Source organism: Calidris pugnax, unplaced genomic scaffold (genome assembly GCF_001431845.1).
Source record: "Calidris pugnax isolate Ruff unplaced genomic scaffold, ASM143184v1 scaffold225, whole genome shotgun sequence".
Classification (NCBI taxonomy): domain Eukaryota; kingdom Metazoa; phylum Chordata; class Aves; order Charadriiformes; family Scolopacidae; genus Calidris; species Calidris pugnax.
The window spans coordinates 6,408,330-6,434,713 of NW_015091072.1; the positions used below are offsets into that span (position 1 = coordinate 6,408,330).

At 39.9% G+C, this 26,384-nt stretch overlaps 1 protein-coding gene across 1 annotated transcript in view; it reads left to right on the top strand.

Moving 5' to 3' along the window:
- The window catches only part of ZBTB20 (zinc finger and BTB domain containing 20), a 28,468-nt gene extending 24,558 nt beyond the window's left edge, over window positions 1–3,910 (top strand). The window contains exon 3 of the mRNA XM_014957122.1: window positions 2,632–3,910. Coding sequence (XP_014812608.1) covers window positions 2,632–3,050 — 419 coding nt within the window. The 3' untranslated portion in view covers window positions 3,051–3,910. The remainder of the gene's footprint in view (window positions 1–2,631) is intronic.
- The last annotated feature ends 22,474 nt before the right edge of the window (window positions 3,911–26,384 follow it).

The following is a 26,384-nucleotide window of genomic DNA, read 5'->3' on the forward strand; positions in this document are numbered from 1 at the left end:
TGGCTCTGGAAAAGATCCATGGAAAAAGGGAAAGATTTGGGATATGCAGATGTTTGAATTAGTCTTGCTGTTTGGAGGGTTCACAAGAGAAGCTATGGAGGAGTCTAATCATAAATTGGAATTCAGCAACTTAAAAGCCTCCCAATCTCGATGTTTTTATGCTTCCAAAAAATACACTCTGATATAGCTTGCCATGCGATGGAAACCTACCTCCCTTTCTTCTTTTACATGGACATATACGTGCTAGAGATGGATATTTTTCCATGTTTCCTGCAGTCTGGCTTTAATATATCCCACAATGTTGTTCTCCAAGACACGTGATGTTGGAGAAATACATGCTAGAATACATGCAGTGTCCATGCACCTTATAAGCCACCATTGCATTCTCCTACATATCATGCTGTGATTAATATTTGATAACTGTCCCACATTGCTGTCTAAAATGAGCCAAATATGAAAAAAAGAACCAAAAGGAGGAAAATGCACATTTAATTCACTGAGCAAAGTTTTCTCCGACTTCAAGCTGAAGAATCATAGGAATAAAGAATCTACAGTGCTCACTTAGGAAGGACATAAATTTGCATACAAAAAAGAAAACCTAAAAAGTTTTGAGATTCTTAGGAGAGATTAAATCCCAGGAAAGTTTTGAAAGTAAACCAGAGCCCGGTGTATTTTAGAAACATGTGCAGACAAAAATCAGGGTGTTTTTATAGCATAGTCTTAATAGGGTCTAGAGCAGAGGAGACCGACTTCATGCAAACTCAGGGTCATATATTGCCTAAGGCAACAATGAGCATTGTAAATATAATCAGTCTCTTATAAGTTAATCAGACATTATTATAACTGACACACTATCATTTTCCACATAACACGTGTCAAGCATACCACACTCAACACACTGCTATATTCAGCAAAGCCAGCAGGACAGTAAAGACTTAATGTGTTTTGACCAAGTGTTTTTCACCAAGTAGGAAAAAAGTCATCATCGGTGCAAGGAAGAGAAGCATGTGGATCCAACTCTAACCATTCTGTGATTCTATGTGGATTTCATTCACAGATGTCACCATCGTATGTGCAAACTGTAAAATAAAAAGAAACAGAGACTCAGGGGAGATAAGAAAGTAGGTCCTTCCCATCCAATCCATATTAATTATCTCCTCTTAAAATTGAATATAAGTAGTATATTGTAATCTCACTATACAAAGAGTAAATGGTATATTACCACAGATGTGTCATGGTCCCTGAAGATTGATTCTTCGAGATTTAAAACAGTGCCAGACAGATTGTAAAAAGGAGGAAGCAGGATATCTGTGGGAAAAAAAATAAAAGGATCACTGCTAGAGGGGAAATTACGGAATGACCAAAGAAAAATAATTTTTCAGTGAGTGAAACTGAGGATCATTTTGATTGTTACAGAACTATGGTACCATCTCTCTCCCTGACAGCTTTGGGGATGGCGAATTACTTCACCTGAAATATACCACAAGTTATTCAGAAAACAAATTTAAAAGCAGTTTTCGATGGGGCATTCATGGTGTTGGGGATTGTCTACACTATCCATACAGCAACATATCATGAAAATTTTGCCTGATGCCATGAAACATGAGGCCATGGCATTGTCTTCCAGAAGAACTCCGAGGATGAGAAAGAACTAGTAGTAGTCTGGACAAACCAATCGTATGTCCTCAGCAAAATATTTTTTCCAGTTCATCCTTGTAGTCACTGGTTTGTCTGGATATGATCAGAGTTCACTTATACAAGTTGGTAGAATCAGTTTTACAACAGCCCTGGGCACACAAGGCAGTGTGGTAGATGACATAAGTATTTTGTATCTCTGGTTTACATCAGAAGTTGCTTTATCTAATTGGCAGTCAAATCAATTAAATTTCATGTCTGTTACATGAGAGGTTTATCTGTTATGTTGCCCTTTGCATGGTACTGGCTGACCTAGGCAATTCAATGTACTGAGGCTCCCTTTTCAGTTACTCTTATCCGTGCTTCAGCTATGAGATTTGACCAGAAAAAGGAGCAGCAAATGTAAACCTCTTATAAAGTGTTGGATTCCTTTGGCAATCTCTAGCATTACTCTAATGAGAAATTTAAAGCAATTGGACAAAAATGGGTCAGCTGTCTAGTAATCACCAGCTTTGTCCATGCTTTTGCTGCATACAGGTAGGGAGATGGGGGCACTGAAAGGTAAAGTAACTTAACTAAGACCTGTCTAGAAATGAGCGTGAGGAGCAAGGCAGGAAAGGCTGTACCCATTTAAGTTGGGTGTGGATGCCAGGACCTTTTAACTCCAGCCCTGTCTTGGTCAGTGCCTACTATGGGATCTTGAAGAGATCACCTGAGCTCCTTTTTACTGTATGTGGGTTGGGAATACCTATAGTCCCCTTTGTAAAGCATTTTGAAACCTCTGGTTGCAAAAAATGTTGTGTATCAAAACACGCTTATTAGCAGAATTACACTTTCTTAACCAGAGCAGCTCTCCAAAGACATCTGTGAGACTTACCGCTAGTTTATTGCAACGAGTCGTACCGAGCTGGTTTAATTTTATTATCTTTTTCTTTTTTTTGTCTGTTTTTCTTTCTTTCTCTCTCTCTCTCTCTCTCTCTCATTGGTAATGGGCAGGTGAGAAACCCCACCAATGCAGCATCTGTTGGCGCTCCTTCTCTTTAAAGGATTACCTAATCAAACACATGGTGACGCACACCGGCGTGAGGGCGTACCAGTGCAGTATCTGCAACAAACGCTTCACCCAGAAGAGCTCCCTTAATGTGCACATGCGCCTCCACCGCGGGGAGAAGTCCTACGAGTGCTACATCTGCAAGAAGAAGTTCTCCCACAAGACCCTGCTGGAGAGGCACGTGGCACTGCACAGTGCCACCAACGGCACGCCTGGAGCCACCGGCACTGGCGCCAGGGCCGTCCCTGCCGGGGTGGTGGCCTGCACGGAGGGGACCACATACGTCTGCTCTGTCTGTCCAGCTAAGTTTGACCAAATCGAGCATTTCAACGACCACATGAGGATGCATGTGTCAGACGGATAAGTAGAATCTCTCTCTCTCTCTTTGTTATGAACAAAAAAATAGAAACGACAAAAAAAGCTATGGCACTAGAATTTAAGAAATGATTTTTGTTTCATTTTTACCTTTATTTTCCTCCTTTTTTTGGGTTCGTTTCATTTTGTTGTTTTTGTACTACATGAAGAACTGTTTTTTGCCTGCTGGTACATTACATTTCCGGAGGCTGGGTGAATAATAATTTTCCCAACCTCCCTTGGATGGTGGCCTTAAGGCCAGGTAGTGCTTCATGAGCTCCACTGGTTGGATCTCTAGCTACTGGCCTCTAAATACAACCCTTCTTTACTACAAAAAACAAACAACAAAAAAACCACAAAAAAAATCAAAAAACAGACAGAAAAAATAAAAAACAAGAAAAAAACAATTTCTTTTTTCTCACTTGTGAAGAGCACTACAAAAAAAAGAAACAAAACAAAATATATTACAAATCTACAAGGCCTACTGTCGTTGTAAGTACACCGCTCGCAGTGTTTCAATGGACATAATTCACAATGCTGACCGCTTTTGGACTTCACAGTATCCAGTTAGAACTGTGGAATATTTTGCTTCTGGTTGAGCAGCAACCAGAGGAAACAAGGCCCTGCTGGTTTCCACCACGTGTCTGCTTTCTCACACACACACACACACACCCACAAACACACAAAAGGGCTGAGGGGAGTGCGAGGCAGTGTGGCTTGGATAGTGTGGAGTCCCTGCAGGGTGAGGAGAAAGAATCAGAGGTTCCTCACCTGGATTCTGCTCCATCCCACGCTCTCTGGCGCACCCTCCCCGCTGCTTTTCCCATACCACCACCACCACCACCACCTTACAGCAGATACCAAGAAGATTCAGACAACGAGCAACGGTGGCTTTTTTGTAATTTATTCAGTGTCTTCGCTGAGCCCAGGGCCTCAGCACAATCAAGAGGGACTTTCACAGAAGGCAAAGAGAAACACAGAGGAAAATCAAAGATATCAGAGGTTGCAACCTATGGATCTAGGTACAAGAGAAGGGTTAGTTCCCACAATCTTTGCAAAAAAAAAAAAAAAAAAAAACTTGTGGAAGAAAGAGGAATAGAGGGTGGGTGGGGAGGGGAATAATAATTAAAAAAAAAAAGAGTTCTTGGGACTTTTTTAATTCAAAATTTTATAGAGGGGCAAAAGTGACGTTTACCAGATAGAATGCTGATTTTTTTAATATATTTACAACAGTATTTGTGTAAAAAAACAAAAAAAGTGAGATTGTTAAAAGTAATTTTTCTTTGTTTTCTTTTTCGTTTTGCGTACACTGCCACTAATATCTTCTCTTTTATTATATATATGAATATATATATAAATATATATTTTATTTTAAATTGAGACTGTTAAGGTTAGCTAACCTGCTTCCAGATAGAGGGGGGGAGGGGAGATGATCTTGATTTTTATTTTAAAAAAGAGGAAGGATGTTTCTTAATTTTCTTTTCTAGTATTATTCTCTCTCTCTCTCTTTTCTAATGGAATCAAGAATTACCTGGGTCGATGAGGGACTCTGTGAAGTCATCTGTGAGATTATCTACTAGAGTTTGTGCATCCTGCAGTATCGTTTGAACTGCTACTTTGTTTTTGAATTACGTGGTTCTCTTTTTGGCTCCTACCAAGGTTCTGTTGTTTCTTTTTTTGGTTCCATCTCAGATTCATTTCTGCTGAAGGGCGGTTCCTTTTGAGAAAGAGATTTTTCTAGCAATGTTCCCTTGGTTTGGGGGATGATAGAATCTGTAGTCTTTCTTCTTATTTGAAAAAGTAATTAAAGTTTTGGAAGTGTGTAATAACTAGGATTTCCCTTCTTTTTGGTCACTGGACAAGAACTAATCTGCTGTATTGTTCTCTCATCCCTGCCTTGCTCGCTAGAGAGCTTCCATATTTGTGTGGGAATCTGATCCTGCCCCTGGTAATTTGTGCTGATGCCAAAATAACTTAAAATGTTACCATTGCAAATAATCTTCCCTTCTTCATTTGCAAAAACGTCTAACTGAAGGGCCACATCCCGCATTCTCTGCATATGCAAAGCTATGCAAGGAATGTAGGATCAGTGTGAAAGATTGATTCCTGATCTGCATATATATGTTGGTGTTTTGTATTTTGTTTTATTGTGTTTGGGCTGGTGTTCTCCCTAGTTGTCTTCTGTGTATCTGTGTGAGAATTTTTCCCCCAAAGCCAACTCCCAAAGTACATGGGTCCTTAGTTCAGTTGGATCAGTGTCTGACACTATCTTTGTCTTGCTTGAAATCCATAGCTAGGATTTGCACCAGCTGCACTCTGGACTTTATATTTAGGCAGAGAAGAAGCACCTAACAAAAATATGCAAAAAGAAAAAAAAAGAAAAATTGCTAGTTTAGCTTTTACTTGTGTCTATATTTAAATTAAGCTTTCTTAAGTTTACAAAACTTTGCTTGTGAACACTGAGCATTTCACATGAGACACTTTTATGCTGGACAACTTTCTAACTATTGACTTGATAGATCTCCACATACAATTTTGTGTGTTCTTTACATCTGCGGCTTTTGTATCAGATGTCTGTGATTCAGCACAAATCATTGCTGTGTTCTACACCAGTTCCATTACTGATTTATTTTGGGGAAAAAAAAACTGTCAGGTGGTTCAGTCTCAGAATCTCTCTGTACCCTGCAAGGTATGGTTTAGCAGATCCTAAACATTGAAGCCCTGATTCTCGGCTGCAATAGGCAGCAAATAGAGACTTAGCAGCGAGTGCCAGAGCAAATGAGTCTCTTATATGGTAACATCTGTCTTTGTTACCAATTTGTTTGAGTAGTTCAATGGGGCTAGAGAAGGAGCACAAGTTAGTTAACAAATATTGTTGTCATAACCACAGTGGTAAAAGCAATGCTGGGATGGAAACAGAGAAGCGAAATACAAAGCCTAAGACACAGAGAGGGAGAACCAATATTTGCCATGTAAAGACATGCTAAATCTGTACAGAAAATAAAGATTCTAGAGGCAAGGGTGTGGAAGAAAATGGGGAAGGTGAACCTGTACAAAAGGATTGAAGGTCTTTGTCTGAGGAAAGGAGTTTTTTCTGAGATCTTTCATATCAAAGAGTTTAATGTTCTCCCATATGGGAATTAATGAAGAATTTTACCCAGCTTAAAAATCTGTAGCTGCTCATTTGTCATCTGAGGTCTGGGGAAAGCTGTTTAATTTGCCATTGTTAAATCTGGTGAACTGTAGTTAAGATTTAGTTTATTCTGGAATATGGTTCAGATACCAGAAGAGATATGCCAGTACACAGGAAATAAGAATCAGGTTTTAAATCCACCAAAATCCAAATACTATGGTGTTCAGAGAGAAAAATCCTATCTAAATTTCAATTCTTCAGTTTTCAATCTTCCCTAAATCAAAGAAGCATCATCTTTGAAATGCAAGTTTATTACGGGCCTTATAAATTTGAAGTTAATTAAATATCTGTTGTGAATGAACAAAGGGTGCCAATTAAAAAAATAAACAACGTAAAGCTAAGACATACTAGATTGAATTCACTTGTCAAAGAGTTTAGGCCAAGGTCTTCATAAATGGCTGCATGAAATATAAACTGATTTTGTTAAACTTCCAGGCTCAAAAATTAGTGTCTTGATTTTGTAAAACACGGAGCAACTTGCAACATGACTGCAAATGTAGCTAAAAGTGCTCATCAGGTCACTTATTTAAGTGCCGTTTCATGAACTTAGAAGCTCAAACATAGACCCCTTTATCTTTTAAAATGTTAAATTATTTTTAATTATTCTTCCTTCCATCTGTCAAAATATTTATTTACAATTTGGAAACACCTACAATGTCTGAATGTTACAGGTATCTTCAGGTTTCATGTATTGCTACAGCATTCCTTAGCAGAAAGAATACCTGTGGTACACTACCAGTTGCAATGATCTACAAACCGCTGTCGACAGTGGTTGAGCACATCCGTCTTAGAATGCTTAGAAGGCTTCTTTCAAAATTCCTGATAAAATGATATAGAGGAGGAAGAGGAGATTGTAGCACACATCCCTCTGATGGAGCATGCAGTATCCTGCATTCCTTAAGCCTGATTCTCACTTTCCTTAAAGCTCCCTTTATATTGCTTTGGCAATGGAAAAGGGCATTAAATAGGACATAAATTCAAGCATACAAATCAAGGCCTCTCTGCAAGGCAGAAGTGCAATAAGGGAAGCCTTAGAGTAAATGAGAGGTAAAATGCCTTTTGTTACCGCTGCTGAGGCTGATGAAGTCAATTGAAAATGTAGGATTGGCCAGAGCAGATCTGCCCTGTGATCCACCTCACCCAGTATTCTGTCTCTGACACATGGCCAGTTACAGATGATTTGGATGAAGATAAAAGACCCACATTGGATAATTACAAAGTAATAACCCTAAGAGAGAAAATTTATTATAATCCTCATTAGCTATGTATCTGCTTATAACCTAAAGACATAATAATTTATGGCCTTAACTTTTTATCCCATATAAAAATTATATATTGTGGCAGATAATTCTCATTATCCTTTAAAGATCTAGCCTATTAATTGCTAGGTGGCCCCAATGCTATCCTGTGGAAGTGAGTTCCTTGGGTTAATTATCATCTTGTTGAAATGATTCCTTTTCAGGTTAATTTTGTTGCTGTTCATTGAAACACCCTTGTTCTTGTATTATGTGAAATCATAAATCAGAAAACCAAAATTTAACTTCTGTTGCCCATTCCTCTGAAGTCTGCCTCTCTCTGGGAAATCTGAATCCACAAGGAATGCAGGACCAAAACAACAGTGTGCTGGTAGTAAGGAGGGAAGAGCTACCGAGTGTGTGTGTGTGCATGTCTGAGGTGTGTGCATTAACAAGGTTCTCCTACAGTGATCTCTTGCAGAGAGCTAGCAAGCACAACTTGTAAATAATGGGAACATACCAGTGGAGTACACCAGGCTAGAAATTGTAATATGATGTTTCAATCTGGTCCCTCCCCTCACAAAACCTCTATTAATGGTCTCTCATAAGAGAAATAGGTATAGATATTTTGCAGGGGCTGCTCTGAGGACACTTTCTCAGCAACTGTCATGCTTCCACTAGGCCCACTTCTGGCCCATGCTGTTAGTTACTTTCAAAACCAGCTCAAATTCACAGTAAGCTAACAGGGAAGAGTGGCATTTAATTGACTTTCTATGAGAATGAAATTTCCCTTTGTTCTAAGATCAAAGAGGCTAAGTGGTACCCATTTTTCTTCTTTTGACGACTTTTTCATCCAAAGGAGAGTTGAGTAATAACCAACACACCATCAGCCCCCTCGCTTCTTACCAACACCAAACTGATTGATTTCGGTCGACCTTCTGCTATTCAATTAATGCTGGATCATTCACATGGTGGAGGAGCAGCTCTCTGGCCTTTTGCGAGTATTATGCTAGCATGTCCTGCCTCTCAGTAATGAAAACATATCCCATAGGGAGAAGGTACAAAACATACTATTTGCAGGAGTGTTGAGTCCAATCCAAAATCAGAAGCACCCAAACCATTTCAAACATAACCAGCATCCAGCTCCTCTGAGCTTTTGAAATAAACCTGATAGAAATGAATCAGCAGGTGGCCTAACTGAAGCAGCGTCTGATCAGCCTAAAGCAAAATAGCTGCTTTTCACATTCCATGATTTGTTTTTCTCACTGGCTGTGAGAATTCATGAAGGAGGTGTAATGTGATGAGAACTGGGCCCTGAGTGGTTCTGAGCCTCCTCTGCTCCCAGAAGGCTTGTCACTCAGTAGGATCTGGCCCCTCAGTGATCACAACACTGCTGAAGAAAGGCTTATGAGAGAAACTACAGATAATACATTAAATCTGGAGCCCTGAGTTTGTAAATGCAATGAAAACCTTCCCCAGCACTTGAGTGTCCCACTGACAGAAACCAAAGTCATGTAAGAAGGCCTTGCAGAGGGGCAGATACTGGAAGTACCAAGTTTCTGCAGCATGTCCAGTAAGAGTCAAGTGTATGAGGGTGGCCTAATGGTAGATTCAAGTTAATCAAGGGGTTGTTCTGGCCAAGTCACTGTTCTTGCTGCTGTTAACCTTCTTATTTGTCCTGCTAGAATTAGTAAGGTCTCAGCTAAAGCTACTGAGACGATCCAGCTCATTTCAGCAGGAGCAAAGGAGCTCCCAGATTTTGACATATGACTAAGCTGGGAAATTTGGAGAGAATTTTAGGTATGTGCATATTCTTCAAACTAACTGAGACAAAACAAAAAGACGGGTTATGTTTTCTTTAGCATAGAATAGAGAGATTTGGTGCACAAGGGAGACACTGACAGAGAGACAACCTGTCTGAAAAATAATGCTTTACTCTCTTAGACCTATTGTTGTGAAGCACAAGGGGGAATCTTTGTTTCATTTTTCTAAGAAAATATGTAAATGAGAAACAAGATGTGTTAGGTAATAGTGCATATCCATCTAATTATTCCCAGTGCTGATAACTAATCAACTAGATTAGTGCCTCTAGGAACAGATAAAATGTTATGCATTCAATGTTTCTATTTCTGATCCCCCTTCACTATAAATCAGGAGTAACTAAGATAAAAACAGTGGAGTTATATAAATGCAAAATTTTGGTGAACGAAATAATTGTTTCCCTGTGTATGTCAGCCAGTATCTGGACAAATATCCACTCTGAATTAGTGTTTATAATTGCTAGGATGCTGTTAGATAATTTTGGTTTAAAACTCAGGCTTTTAGAGATAAAAATACAAAGTTACGTAGTAATAGATACTTTTTCATTATATATTTGGCAGTGGTGCTGGCTGCTTTTTGCATGTTAGCCTCTGCAGTAGTGCTTGATCCCCAGGCATTATGAGAGAGTCCAAGTGTAGGAGAAGCCGAGCTGACTGATCTATTGTGAGTAAAGTAAAAAATTAATTTTGACATATAATGTGTTTTAAATCACTATTCACATTGCAGTTGGTAAGTCAACTAAAGAGTTTCTGGGTTTATTTTAAAATACAAGGAGTGAAATATATTCTAAACATAATTCTAGCAAAGTCACATCGGGAGAAAAATTAGTCATGGTTTTTAAATGGCAATTTCCCCAAGAATTGTTCATTAAAAGCTTTCAAAATAATAGGACACCAACTCAAGATATGCAGAACTCTGCTACTATAACAAGATTCTTCAAGTTATACATGATCACGGTTTCCACCACCAGAACTAAGTCTACTTCACTGACTTCTTTTCCCCGCAGTTAGTGAACTGAGATTTTTGTGCACAACCACATATGGCCAAGGAAAACTCTTAAAGTTTCTCCTAGGAAAATGAGTGACATTGAGGTAAGCAGACCAAGAAGGTCTTCCGAACACCCTGTTAACTGTATTTTAACCCCCCAATTTACACATTTGTCGTGAATTGTTTGTCAAAAAGGAAAGAGCAGTAAGATACTTCTTTGGGAAGCAAATACACTACAGCCTTGAATACACTACAGCCTCATATACAATAACTGCCTTAAACCAGAAATGTGTCTGAGCAGTATGGAGTGTACTTATGTTTTGTATCTATAGCAAAGTTTCACCTAAAACATTCCCTTCCTACAAAATGTGTTATATTGTGTTTGACGGGGTGGGAAAGAGATAAGGAAGTATTAGTGGTCTCTTCATATTGGATGGTGCTTCTCAGCTGTTTCAGTTACAGCTCCAGGTTTGCTCATCTTCCAAAGTGATCTCCTTCTTTTAATTGGGTTGGTTGGCATCAGATCCCTGCAAAACACTGGAGGATAAATCCTCTTCCTAAACCAAATGAGTAACATGGGAGTAAGGCTGTGTGATTTGACTACTGATTCCAATCTCACCATCCCAGTGGAATTTGTGTGAGAAATCCAGTGAAATGCTACTTCCCGGTGACAAATTCTGTTCCTAATTTCGATCAGTGCAACCAGTATTGGCACTTTTGAGGTTGCATGCAGGTCACTGGAGACAAATATAGGCCCTTTGAATGGTTTAGCTGTCATTTCTTTTGAGAAAAAATGTATTCTAACGTATCCTTTTGCTGCATCAATATCATTATACGTACAAAAGAACCGCCAATATTCCATCATGTGTGAGACCTTCTATCTAGTTCAGCCCATAGGGACATCCCTGTTTCTGCTCCTCATGCAAATTTTATTAGCATTTGAGCCCGCTTTGTGCTGTGAAATTTCATGCACAGTCATGTAGCCACACCCCAAGCATCCCTCATAAGTGCTTCATGTTTAGTGGTGGTTTTGGCAGTGTTAGGTTGATGGTTGGACTTGATGATCTGAAAGGTCCCTTCCAACCTAGACAATTCTATGTCAGGTTTGTCTTAGGAATTGCAGTAGCCCATGTCTTTCACAATGTTCCCCACTGGGACTTACCCTGCTGGAAAATCTGGAACAGGTATAGCAAAGCATTTCTTGCTTTAGGTATTTTCCAGGCAGAACTGCAGACTTCTATAGTGTGCACACTTCATACAGTTGACTTGTTGGTGATTTTTTTGCCAAGTTCACAGTCCTGTGACACTTGAGGAAAGTGCAGAGCTTGGTTAGTTACTTATTGTTGTGCTCAACTGTCCAATTCTGTAGTGTCCTGTTCCTACAAAACAGACAGGTGTCTTTCTGAGATCTATACATTTAATTAGGCACCTTTTCTACTTCACTTTGCTCCTTTTCTTTTTGCCACCTGGACATTGCCATGTTCTTTGTTGAACCTTATAAAGTCCCCTTAAAGTTTAACCACCATGTTGAATATATACTGTTTGACTAGAGAGAACCATCACATTCAGGAAGCAGGATTACATTCATCCAACTGCCCTGGAATACGTCACAACTTTCTTCCTACTACTTTTCCCATTAAGTCCTTTACTTTCATTTGTCACACAGTCTGTTAGTACCTATGGAATCTTTGAATAAAACCAAATTATACGGCCTCTGTGTGTGTGTGTGCAAATGCATGTGTGAGTATGCATGTGTATGTGTGCATGTGTAGGTTAGATAGCTAGCTATCTCTTTCTGGTTTTACAGACAGGTTGTTAATTGAGTGTGTGGACATGCTTGGTTCAGGAGAGGGATTAGATGAAACAGCAGTTACAACATTAATTGTGGAACATTGGCATAAATCTATATAAATCTAATGAAAAATAAGTACACTGCTTATACAGAATATATGCACAAATACATTCATAAAACACATTCTGTCAGCCAAATGCTTTTAACTGGATGTTTGCCCAAATAAGATGTTTGCCCTCATTCAAAACATGACACACAGATTTGGTCCAGTGTATTTTGTGTGCCTCTCAGAGCCTTGTGTGGTCTTTCAGCCACAAAACAAATAAAACAGTCCAGCTCAGCGGGCTTCACTAGCAGAGATGGGCATCTATGGGAGGTGACAGCTCTGGAATGATACTGTTGAGTTGAGTCACTCATTTCCATTGAATTTCAACATGTTCACCTGACAAAGGAATAAAATCTAAGCAAAATAATATAACTTGCCTGTTTGCTCCCCTTAAAAAGAACACTAAAAAATTATCAAGTCGTTAAACAGTTAGCAATGCAGTGTATTGATTGGCTCTAAAATACTCCAGGTCTGAAGTCTCTAGTATCCAAAGCACAAAACAGCTCTTTCCCCACCTCACATATTCTGAAACATGTTGATTATTAAATCTTTACAAGTAATCTGAGTAATCCATTCCAAATGTGCAGTCACTAACAATTAACAATTAACTTTCTCTCCCTTGGTCTTTGCCAAAATCTTTTCAGGAACGTGGTTAGTTTGTCTAGAAAACCAATAGATTTTCAGGAGAAGAAATTGGTCAGTGAGAGTATTCAGTATGTAATCCATGAAAACTGCAGGATATCTAGAACTCATTTTGCGCCCACTTAGTTAGTGGGATGAGTAAGTACGTTTAGCTACAGCTGCCTATACTGGTATCATGTTGGCCCTAAAAGTAGCATTTTAGTCTTTTAACACTCTTGCTCAATTGGGGGATTCCCCTTGTCCCAGAAAGGGCAATTGGAGATTCGGGGGGAATTTTTTTCTTTCATTTTGACTCATACAAAGTTGAGTAAATGTTATTCCTCGTCTTAGATTGGTGGCATTTCCCTTCTCCTTGTGAATAAGATGATAAATGCAACGATTTTGGCTGATTGATTTTGAGGTGAGGTTTTTATTTTGGTTTGGGGTTTTTCTTTGGTTAAATGTACATTGTCTCTCTATAGTCAAAATGTCTGTGACTGTAACAGTATGTATTTCTTTTACTGGAGAAAATAGAGTTTTTGGTTTTTGTTAACAGTACTAGTGACTTTGTGGAAAATGACAAGTTGCTATTTAGATCCGCTTAGTTAAGTACAGTACACTACAATACAGTATTTCTGAAAACTAGAACATACAGTACACAATATATATAGCAATTCTATATCAATATATATACATAGTATAATCATTTAACTTTTGCATCTGCCTATGATCATAGAAAAATTATTTTTCACATGTATCATTCACAACCCAATCAACTGCTGCAGCTGTTTGAAGCATTTAACAGTAATTATTACAGTTCTAGTGTGCTTTTTCATATTATTGGCTTCTTTATTGTCTTTACAAGTATTTTTTTCAGGCTTTTTAAAATCTCTATGTAGCAAGATGTAGGAAAGTAATTTTTTTTTAAGAAAAGGTAAAACAGTATTAGGCTCTACGAAAAGTTAGAGATTGTTCCCTGCTACACTTTCATATCAAAAGAACAATTAATTGAGACAATTAAGGTTATCTATTAGTTCTCTTCTAAGATGTCCTGTTATTTCATTTGTAAAAGTGTATGTCAGACTTTCCTCTTCCATTCCTAGCCTTGGAGAAAAATGCCGCAAATGGTCTTTCACTCTTCCTAGTTCTGTTTCTTTTAAGTTGTAAGATTTCCTAAAATATGCTCCACGCTAACGTGGGGTAGAAGAAATATTTTCTGTACAGTTATGCTAAATGTGGCCAGTGGATTTTGCCAGGAATTGGATAAAAAATACCTCCATCCACCACTATTAATATATATGAATTGCATCTTAACTCATCCACTTGATCCCCCCTTTTTCAAATGAAAACATCTTCTGCAAGTTTGAATTTAAGTTCAAAAGTTTTCCATGGCAAGTGTTGCCTTTGTCATCTTCACACCACACTGCTGTTGGTTCTGAATTTTGGGTCAGTCCTACTAAATTTTAATTGTCACCACAGAACTGCTGAAAAAATGTCTCTGGGGATATGTCAACATCTAGATCCAAATAGCCCAGAGAAAGTTGATTGACACCCAAGCCTTATGGTTTGGGGTGCCCTTTCTGTATTCTCATCTTGCAACAGATGGCCCAGGCAGCAGATCTAGATCCAAACTTCATAATAGTGCAAACTTACAAGAGCATGGGAATTTATGTTTCCTTTTCTAATTCAGACACATCTCAACTGACCTTCATTCCTTTGGTCGATAATATATCACTCCTAAGTGAAAATGTGCACAATCAAGTGGATGGGGGTTGTGGAGGAAGTATTTATTATATCTCATTTCTCCCAGCTGTGAAGATTGGAAGAAATGAGATGGTCACATCAATTACAAACTCTGTTTTCACTGAGAATGAGGAAATCTATGTCACTGCAAATCAATAAACTTAAAAGTTATTTTGGAGTGGGAAGAGAGGGAAGGAGTTACCTATGCCACATCTTGGGGTAATAAAACTTCAAGCATGGGAATCATCAAGTGCTGGCATTCCTTACAGACTCCTGTCATCTGCCATTTGCACTTACGTGGAGGCCACTACCACATCCTTTTTCTTTCTATTTGCAGTTTAAAAGTTATGGTCTTCCAGCAGTGATTTCTAAGTCTGGCTTTTCTTTATTCTGTGTATACCCATTTGTAAGGGAAGGAAGAGACTATCCTCCATTATTAATTATGCAGGTAACAAAACTAGATTACCCTATTACATAAAGGATGGGCTTTGTCCCATTAAGCCAAACAGGTGCCATTTCCCAAATTAATTCCAGTTAGCTGCTGCAACAGAGTGCTGATTCAGTGATCCATGTTTTCTGACCATGGTCTTTGCCTTTTCCTTTGACTGAATGCTGAATCATACATATTTTCGTAGAGAGTGTTCTCACTTCACTGAGAATGCCTGATTATTTAAATGGCTGCATACCCATTCCACGCTTCCCCTGCTAACCCTTTGTAAGGTTCAGTAATTCATTTAGGATAATTACTAGTTTAACGTGTTTCTTGATTTAACCTCTTTGTTGCCTTTTATTGTTCCTAATGCTTTTTTAAACACCTCAGTTCATTTTGCATCTTATACAGTTTACAGTTTATATTTTTAGGCTAAGAAGTGGTTTTACAAACAGGATGGTACCAAACAGGTAGATTATCCACACTAGAGATTGTACTTTTAGAACGCAGTGTGTACAGATACAATTGCCTAAGGGAAAGTGAAACTAACAAAATAATCAGCTGGTGAACACTATTTTAACATATCTTTTTCATAAAAGACAGTCAGTCATTAGTGAATCCAGAAATCTTGCTTTTTTTGAACATGTATCCTTTCTTTTTCATTCTCTGAAGAAATGCTAATCTTGAGAATTGTGATGTTCTAAGAAACTCATTTCATATGTGCATATTTTCTGCTTTTTTAGAGAGAGAGAAAACAGAAGGTGACACTGGCTTTACAGTTTTCCAGATTCTTGCATTGGAGGCTTTCCTTGAATGATATAAACATCAAGGGAAGACTGTCCAAATATTAGCTTTATTCTAGAATACGGTTTTCATTACTACTTTTGTTTTCCTTCTCATTGACCAAGTAGACCTCTAGGGCTAATGCAAGCCATGGTCTCATGTTGCTGTGGTCGAAAGCATTTATATTCAGCTCCTTTTTGCACTTCTTTTCGGTGTTATACAGCTTTTGAGGAACACAACAGTTGAAGTAGGTAACACTGTCACCACGAGAGGGAGAACCTTGTACTAAGAGAACATTGCTCTATGCTACTGTGCAGGGACAGAAAGGGATTTTAAAGTTCTTCGCTGCAAGGTTGAATAAGAGGAGAGCCCCCTGCCTCGGGGGTGCTTGCACCAAAGACTGGGGGGCCTCCCAGGAGAGAGGAATGCTTGAGCTCCACACAAGGGACTTGCTCTTCACCCGTGCCACTTAGAGGAAAAGACTGAATCTCCAGAATCTGCTGCTGCCTTTTTTTCAATGTATGAATATCTTTTAAAAAATTTATAGTTCCTATTTATTGGTGAAAGAGGTGTCACTCTTTCGTTTATTAGAGTCAGAACTACTTGTACACAGTATCTTCCAACAAGTTTCATTGTCTTTTGGGTTGCCCTGTTCCCTTTGTCCTGATGCTAGGATGTAGCTTGGACTGCTGTGAAACTCATAGGGATCCTTTAAATCTGGAATTTATTCCCAGTTTCATATGTGCTGAGCATTCAGTCCCCTAGATCTATGCTCCCAAGTTCAGATTCAAAGAAATTCTTACAATGAAATGAAGCAGAAAACTGGTGGTTTCCCATAAACTCCACCCATAACGAGCTTTTGTTGTCAAACATAAGATAAATAGGCTGCTCAGTTCAGTCAGGATGTATTGCATGAGCTTTCTTGTCAGCATCAGTGAGGTCTATACTTAATCCTGAAAATTGATTGGACCAATACTCTGTGGGCCAAATTCTGCAAGCGGGACCCACGTGCTGTTTTGTTGACTTCAGTGCATTTTCTCTGACAGGGGAAGCATATGTAGTCCTACAGAAAGCTATAGTCCTAAAAACTAGTTTCATATGTACCCTTCAAAATGTCACAGGATTGTCCCCATAATTTTGCATGTTTCTGCCCAAAGTTTCTAGTCTTCATAAAACTGACTCAAGGTTTGATTTCACTCCACCAAGCCAATTTTCCCCGTGTTAAGGGTTCTGTGATTAAATAGTCTCTTCTTCTTGCTGTGAGCCTTAATTCAAAAGAACTATACAAGGCAGGACAGCTGCTTCCCTTTGAACAAGGCGTGGGACTTTTTTTATCCAGAGAGTCATAAAAAGTCTTGAGTCTTTCATTCCACAGGTATGTAGCCTTTTTGGCTTTGATTGGTGATGGCATGTTTATCTTAAATAATTAAATAGTGAGCCACAACAGCTGGCATAGATATATGACACACAGCAGTTGCTTTTCCCTAATTTACACCCTTGCTGTGTCGCTTTCCTATTGCTAGAACAATGTAAAAGCATTTGGGTATTTGGAGTTACTTGATTTTAGGTTTCTGACTGCTTTACCCAGAAGTGCTCTGGCCATACCTTTTCTGTAATGTTGATCGTATAATCATGTGGGTGAAATAATGTGTTTCTTTGTAATATATAACCCCAAATTGAGATTATGCATCAGCTTTACTGTGGACTTTCTGAAAAAAAAAAAAAAGTGCTACTGTGATGGATATGCAGGAGAATGGATGGGAACCCACATAGTCCATGTGAGCTAAGGGTTTCAGCAAAGAGGTAGGACACCCTCAAAGTACATACAGGTGAACAGCATGAAAATTCACTGCTGCTGATTAGGCTGGCTAAATTGATATTTATAGACTTCACAGAAGATTCTAATGCTAGCAAGCATTATCCGTTTTGTGTCTCATGTATGTCATGGCATGGGACACACCACTGTAGCTGTGCACCCAGAGGGACTGGGTTTAGGTGCCGGCCCCTTGCCATGGCTAGTGATTCCATTGTGCTCTCTTTATTTTTCATGATAGGCTCACTGGTAAAGGTAAACAGCAAAAGTCCTTATGGCCTGGCATTTTCTGTTTTGGAGGTGGATATTCAGGATCCCTGCACCCTTATTTAGATTCTTTCTCTCAGGTTCTTCCCTTATTTCTGTGCATGTGAAACGCTGTATATCTTTTCTGCACTAGGATGAATCAGAGTGTATCTGTGTGCCTGGAGGCGAGGGCACAGTTCTTCTATCTTTGCAAGAGAAAGAAGGAGGAGGAACCTGCTTCTCAGTTATCATTTGTTTATTTGTTGGTATTTGCTTTTGTTTACATTTTGGGGTGGGCTGCCATCTTCAGCAGGGGACTGGGAGTGGGAGAAGAGGTGGAAGGCCTGAGGAAGCATGTGCCTGAGCCTGTGCCTGAACCACCATGCAATATTCCTCTATGTACTGAGCAATTACAGTGAGGTTAGTATAACAACAGCATTGCCCTAATGAGTTCCTTTTTCTATACATTTCCCTTTCTTGCTCCTCCTTCCCCGTTGTGGCCTCTCACACTGTTTAAGTGGTTCCCCACACTCCTTTCTAATAGTTACGAGGGGTAGGTGAAGGCTTTTGTGGCTATCCAAACTGAAATTAATCTCCAAACCAGTGAGTACCCCAAAGTCTTCGTTGTGTTTTCCCAAGTGATATCTTAACGAGCAGCAAGCCCCGGCAGATGTTTTATTTTGTTAAAAGAGATAGATAGGCTAGGGGAGGTATGGGCTGATCGGGATTCAGTAACCTGCTTGCCTTTGTCGTTAGTGAGCTTTATTTTGTTTTTCTTATGTGTTTTCATTTTGAGGTACCTAAGAGCTTCTAGGCCTGTCATTAAAATTCCTGCTTTCCCACCATAGCCCTAGAAAGGCTGTGAAAAAAAATCCTTTATATATATATACTTGTGTATTTGCAGGATAGGGGAGGGATTTGTCCATGCATGTGCATGTCTGCGTGAGAGGGAGAAGACTAAAGTTAGTGTTGACCTGTCCATTTGTTTTAGGGTGGCCACAGAGACCTGCCACTTTGAAGAGCTGATTGCACTACAGAACCTTAGCTTGGGCACTGTTAAATAAGGACTGTATATTGGGAACAGGGAAGCTTTTTAGGTTTTTTATCCACACTTACACATGCCCTTTGCAAGGTGTGCCCTTGCAAAGTTTGCATCTGACAACTTTGTGTAAAACCACTACTGACCCTTTTGCTGTATCCATTTAGTTCTCTTCTCTTTCTGCAGCTCCCAAACAATGGCTTGTCTCCTTTCCAATTTCTGTCATTTGACTTAGGTTTTTGATAAATGTCCTATCTGCTAATGAGATCGCTACATCGAGTAGGAGGAGAGAAAATGAGGCATGTGAAAGTGTGGCTGGGAGACTGCAAATTCCCCTTTGTTTTGGGGCATTCGTATACTTTTACTGAGAGCTGATTTCTTGGGGATTGAGTGGCATGGGGAGGGAGTTTGTCCTTTTTTGGTCTGGATAAGGCTTTTTATTTTTGCACTAAGTATGACTGCACTGCACTGCATTGCACTACTGAAATGTATTTACATGTGGTGGGATTGGAAGGGGCCAACTAAGCAGGAAGGGAAAAGAGAAAGGGACAGGCAAAAAAAAAGAGGATGTACCATAAACCTGACCAGGCTGAACTTTACTTTAAGCAACTAGTCAGACACTGAGATAGCTGTATTGAATAGCTTGTTAAAAAAAAAAAAAAAAAAAAAAAAAAAAGAAGCACTCTAATCGAAACTGAAGAGGCATCACAGGTTTCAGGGTGCTACAGATCTTTTTCCCCCTTTTCCTAGAGAGCATTCTTTGGGGCTGTGAGAGAGTTAAGAGAACTACTCAGCATGAAAACCAATGTAAGGCTTCAACATAAAGATACTAATTCCCAGTTCAGATGTCAAAACTTGCATTGTCAGATAGGATCTCTTCAGAGAGGTTCAACTGTGATTAACATCCCTTCAGTATAAGCATGATCTCTCAGCTCAAGAAGTGAAGCCACGAAGCAGGCTTACCAAAGGGGAAGGTTACTGAAAAAAAGCACTTCTTTCTGAGGCTGTTATGGGAACAGTGCAATAAACAGTCAGCCTGAGCACTCGATTCAAAGTGTTCCAGTCAAGCCTTTGGGGCAGAGGGAGCAGGAAGGACATGTGGACAGGAAAGTGTGACAGAAATTCAGTACAATAAGGAATATTCCTACTTAGAAGAAGATGCTGTCTAGCATCTTAAGATTATCAATCTGATTTCTCTCCTCAAACACATAGTCAAGCATTATGAAAGCTTTTGGCTGGAGGCAAATGGAATCCTAAGTTAGAAACTATTCTTACAGTCAAGATGCATGTGAGCTCTTTGTGGTCTATAAACTCTCAAAAGTTTGTGTTGAATCTCTTTGGTAAGACTATAATTGCAATTTCAGCCAGAAGGTAAAACAAGATCATGAAAAATGCTCTGTATAGCAACTGGGAGAAGAACGTAAAACATGAGTGCATCTGCTTTGGTCCTGCAGTGTGGGGACCACCTGTCTAATGTACACAGAGGTTTCACGGATGAAAAGGGGGAGGTAGGCATCCAATTGGTAAGGAAATCCTAGAGTAATTAGGTGGCCAGAAAGCTATTCATGCCCTGAATTTCTCCTCAGAACTGAAGCTAAGACATTTTGGCTTCATTAGGACCAATGAATGGGTAGTACAGACCTTACACAGAGCTGCAGAATGCAAAGCGGTTTGCTGCTGGTCAGTGTGTTGGGCTGCCTCATTTGAGAAAAGTATCAAGAACTAAAAGAGGAATAATAACCCAGAGGCACGTCCTGAATGGAAGGAGCAGGTCCGTCTGGAACCAGGAGAGACTTTGGGGTTAAGGATGTGTTTTTCTGGCAGGCTTTGAGATTCCCCACTCTTAGATTTTATCCATCCTGGCTTGAAAGGACTGTAAGAGAAGAACTGGAGATATCCCCTGATGGTGTGTTAGATAAACTACTGAATGACTCTTCCCTTGAAAGCAGGCAGCACAGTAGAACATGCAGTCTCTTTCTGAGCCATCTACAGGAATCCTCTAAGATGAAAACCACTGGAAGGTCATCTTCCAGTAATGAGGCAATGGATGCCCAACAAAAGCACAGTTCATTTGAGAGCCAACATAATACAGTGGCAGGAGAGCACCTTTAATTTGTAAAGTGGCATTTGCTTCTGTAAGAGTAGTGACAGCTACAGAGTCATGATACGGGAGGAAATGAAGTCTGTCTACTGAAGTTAATTCAGGTTATGAGCCAATAGTCCCCTTTTTTTTTTGTTTAGGTGAGGTTTGTTTTCTTGTTTAAGGCAGCTGCATATACTGCTACTGTCAGAGTGGATTTGCATTGTCAAAGAGGAGTAGTGGACTGCTCCAGAAAAAAAAAGAGAAGCTGAGGGTTTACTGAGCCTGCTGTGTCCAGAGTGCCTTTCCTGCTGTGGTAAAATAAAGAACTTCGGTAGTTTGAGCTGTTCTGGCTGACTGATTGCTGCATATTCCTCCCTTGTGGTGTGACGCAATGGCAACCGTATTTGGACAAGGAGAGGAACACTGCATGCTTGCAATGCTGTGATAAGATGCCATTTGCACTAGTTTTTAAGAAGTACTGCAACCTGAAGAAGTGGGCTTTGAGCCATGCTCCAAACCCCGGGTTTGAATTCAACCTGTTTAAACCTGATTCCAGCTGACTCAGTTTCAACAAAACCAGCCTAGTCCATGTAAACAGGAACCAAACCATTTTTAGAAGCCATATTCCAGTGTATGTTCCCAGTTAGTTACAGTGCTCAACCAGGTCATTTCCTGGGCGTAAGTGTGATTGTATAGTTTTAATGGCTTTTAAATAAGTTGTTCCTTTTTACGTGGCCAATTTGAAACTGTTTTAACTGGAACTGCATTTAAATATAGCACAAACTCAACTTTTTTTCAGCGTGGTACTAAAGCCCCATGTAGACAGTGCTTGACTGAGAAACCAAGGATAACTTGAGGTTTATTTTAAGAAGCCAAAACGTATGTTGCTGACTAGAGATGCCGCATAACTTAATGCCCTGTTTTTTTCTCCAGATGGAGAAACACTAACTTCCATAATTCTCCTCCATTTGTCATCCTGCTTCATTGTTGCACCTTTTCTCTTGAATGAAAATCACTTTGGCCTATAGGCTAGATCCAAAACAGAACTTCCCTGTACTTTTTGATCATCTTGTTTCTGTACGTTCCTTTCCTCAACATTGATAAGCACTACTGAGGATCAGCTTGATGCTAGGCCTATGTGGCATAATTATGGTTCAATAAGATGCTAGTGATATTTTCAACATTATGGTAATTTTAGAGCTTACCCTTGAGGAAAATGTTATGTTTCAGAAATTCCACAGAAAAAAAGAAAATGCCAGGAATCACGATGGAGCTTCAGTCACAGTGCCATAGCCAAGTTTGTAAGAAATGCAATTCCGGTGGCTGGTGATGCTGACACTTATAAAGGCAATTCAAAAGCAATAGAGAGCGTAAGCTTTCTCATCTCTGCTGAACTTATGAGAATTTATGCTAATGGAATGATCCCAGAGTAGCCTGTCAGTGTTCATCACTTTTTCCCTAATGGAGGCGGCTAAACAATCTGTCACATCACCTTAGACAGTCTGAATTTGCTTCAAGACTGCTCCTGAATGGCCTGCCAGCCAGGTGCCCTCCCTTATTAATCCTGGTGTCACACTGGCTGGTGGTTTGTCCCATCAGCCAAGGTGACCAAGAGATAGCCTTGGCCCCAGCTAGGAGCCTTTTACCTTCGGGTTTTCCATCGAACCAGGAGTGCAATTAGTGGTGAGTAGATGGTGGGTCAGCTGTTGCTCCAGATGACAAGAATGGCAAAGCCACATGGCAACTGAGCTACCGTTGTCCTCAAGGACACTGGTAAAGGCAAGAGGCCATGCTCTGGTTGCTGGTGTAGTTTCAGTAAACCTACAGCTTTTGCTGCTTGCCCCTCCAAACTTGTTTTGATCAACTATGCTGTTGCCCTTGAATATGCTTTGTGTGTGAAAAACTGAATGCGGTTGTTCTGTTGTCTGTCTTCTCTCTTCTGCATCACGGATGTGGCACCAACTTACTCTCACAACAAGCTTGAGTGTTGTCTTGCTGTTGTTATTAACATGCAATTCTACTGTAGACCAAAAAATACGGAAAGGAAAGAAAATCAGTTTCAAGACATAAAAGACCAGTGAGTGAAAGGTGAAAAATTTAGGAAGCAAAGGTGTGAGAGAAGCAGTGGTTAACTGTGTTAAGTTAGAAATCTCAGAATAGCCTTACCTATTTCTTAACCAATGCTTACCAATCATCCGGTAGTGGGGTTAGATAGCTTTCTTGGCTCATTCGTACTTGTATCCTAATATATATATATTTTATTTTTGTTTCTTTGGTATTGCTGTTGCACATCACGTTGTCTTTTATAATGCCTGATTTTTATTGTATTGTACTTTATCAGTCTGTTTTGGTTTTGTTTTCCTTTTGAAGGATGGGAAAAGTAATGTTTCCTTTTTGTTTTGAATTTTTGAGAAAAAAATGCACTGGAAGTAAACACAAACACATTTTGCCATTTGAAAAAAAGGAAAACACACAGCCACACAGCGGAAAAGGCTAAGAAAAAGATCCCCTCTTCTTCCTTATGATGGAAGCATCCTCTAACAAATATATTAGAAAGAAAACAAACAATCTCAAAAAAAAAAAAAAAAGAAGAGAGAAGCCTCTTTGACCCTAGCTCTGCAATCTGGAGTATTTTAGCACAGTATTTTGCAGGGTCGGGCTTCTAAATGGCCGACAGTCATAAAATCCAGAACCACATGGGGCAAATTCATCCCTGGTGCAAGCAGATTTACTTGCAGTGAAGTCAAAGGAGGTACACAAAGGATGTATTTAGCCACATGTGTGCAAGATACAGCTGCCTTCCCCGTATTACCTAAGTCTCCACTGCTAGATTTTATTGCTGTTGAAACAGTTGGTCTTTTTGGCTGTGTTAATCACGTAATACCCCTTGAACGTTGTTCAAGGTAGGCAAAACACTTTCCCACTGAATAAATCAGTTCTGGATGCACCTTGGTGTGACACTTTTTGCCTACCAGCTTTCAGCTGTTACCCACTCCCAGCCGTGAACTGATACGGTCTAACTCTGGTTGAAGAGCCTGCCTTTGCCAGAAAAAAATGGACTTGACTATTAAGCATAGTAAAACTTTTGCGTATTTAACTACTATGATCCAGAAATGGCCCTTGCACTTTTAAGGCATACGGAAGCATCCTCTCTGTCTTTCAAAATGGCAACAGTTCTTTAGCAGATAAAACACCGTCGGTGTGCACATGTGCGTGCCCGAGCACACCCATGTGCAGTCCCTGGGCTTGTTGCCCCAGATTCTTCCCGAATCTTTTTGTGCCCAGCAGTGTCCTGTCTCCATAGTGCCTGGTCATTTGAGTACAGGGGACAGAGACTTGTGTTGAGATAAAGGCAAAGAGCATGCATTTTAAAAGGCAGATGATTTTCCTGTTATGCCAGCATCTTTGAATCCCCATATCAGCTGATGGTTTTTTCTAGCCTAACACGGCTTTCAATCAAATGTTGAAACATTGGCTTTCTCTGTTTTGTTTTCTAAGGAGGGAATGTGGGGTGGGGAGAATAATGAGGTGTTGTTTGTAACTTCACAGTCCTGATAGTTGGTTTGTATCTTCCATATTTTATGCAAAAACAGACATTATAAGTCAATAAATAATTGTGCCCTAGGTTGAAAGTTAAGTGTTCAGGAAAGGAAAAAAATGGTTGGCATTTTTCTACATTTTTGTGAAGACTCTTTTGGAAAGGAAGGGTACATATTTTTGTTGTGTAGTATTTTCTATTTTTGAATGCATTTTCTTGGTACAAGACTGTTTTGTGGAATTTTTTTTCTTTTTGGTGAACACATTATTTAAAAAAAAAAAAAAAGAAAAGAAAGAAAAAACTAATTGAAAAGTTTGCCCTTAAGGATATGCTGCAGTTTTGAGGTTTAAAATAAAATAAAAAAAAAACATTCAAGGCGCGTGTTAAAAGTTGGGGGATTGTATTGTTGGGAGTTTTTTTGTAATTGTTACAAGAAGAAGTTTGTAGCCACTGCTGTTTATTTTGTTTCAGATGAGTAAGTAAAGGGATTGTTCTTGTGTTATTCTTTTTTTTTTAAAAAAAAAAAAGTTATTTATGAAATGTCACAAACACTGGACTGTGAGTTTGTTGGGAAGCATTTTACCACCCTGTGTCTTCATAGAGCTGTTGGTGATCCTACTTCTCATTACTCTGCCTTATGAATTCCTGAGCAAATTTGGGTGGGGTGGAACAGTAAGAAGGGGAGAGGGGAACTAGATGCGTTTTTGAAGCAGAGACTCGGCAGGGGGAAATGCAAAACAGTGTTTCAGAATCCCAAAGCTTGGCCATCAGCTCTACTTCTTCTCCCCTCTACCACAGGAATGAGAAAGACTGGCAGAGAAAAAACACACATGGTACGTGACGATGCACAAGGGGTTAAGTGACTGAGAGCCGTGATGCTCATAATGAACTCTGTAAATGACATCCCAGTTTCTCAATCAACAGCTCCCCTTGTCTGCCCGTCATCCAGCCAGTGGCTTTTGTGACCAACCCACCAACCAAACTGAAACCGTGAGGGTGCTTTGCGTTTTCAGTCACTAATCAAGCCTTTTTAGCACCCCAAAAATGGGAGTGGCCAGAGGGGAGCACTGCCCAGTTTGATCACTGGTTCTGGATTTGAGGAGAAGTAGAAGCTGAGGGCAACCAAAGAGGTGTGCTATGTTCTCGATTTTTGAAGAACAGGCTTAAAAAGACTGAAGCAGTGCTCCAGGCACTCATGGGACCAGAGAAAAGGGAAGAAGGAAGACACCAACAGCCATAACAAAAACTGGAGATATGTAACTGGGCTACATTTGAGACCAACCAGACTCTTTTCCTTCCTGGACAATAATGCAGCCAAATCTTGAGACTGTCAAGCAGACAGAAAGCTGAATGTGGCCTTCATTTCTCCTGCCTTTCCTTTTTATTCTCCCTCTTCCTTTGCCCTGAGATTTCTTCTCGGTGAGCAGACGCTTCACTGAGCACTTTTTTGCCCTCCACCTAAACTGCCCTTGCTTTCAAAATGTGGGTTCAGTCAGGACTGAGTAAAATCATGTGCCTTCTTTTTCCCCTTTTGTAATTATACCAACCTCCTCCCCTTCCCCAACTTACACGTGTGAGAGACGCAGGAGGAGGCTCTTCAGAAGTGCTACTTGTCTATAGGTGTCCAGCAAAACAGTAGGGTGGTGGTGAGGGGAAAGGGAGCAGAGAGCTGCTATTAGCTCCTTTGCCTTTCCACACGTAGCAGGTCTTTCCAAGGAGACACCCTCTACCACCACCTCCTCAGATGCTCCTCTCTCCTACAGAGCAGTCATAGGGGTGGCTCTTCTCTCCCATTCCAGTCCTGGCCGAGTAAAGCACTCACTCGATTGCAATTCACGCTGTTTGCAAGCAGTTACATTGACAAGACAAATGCAGTTTGTGGCCTTATCAAGATGACTTTTAAACCACTAAAAG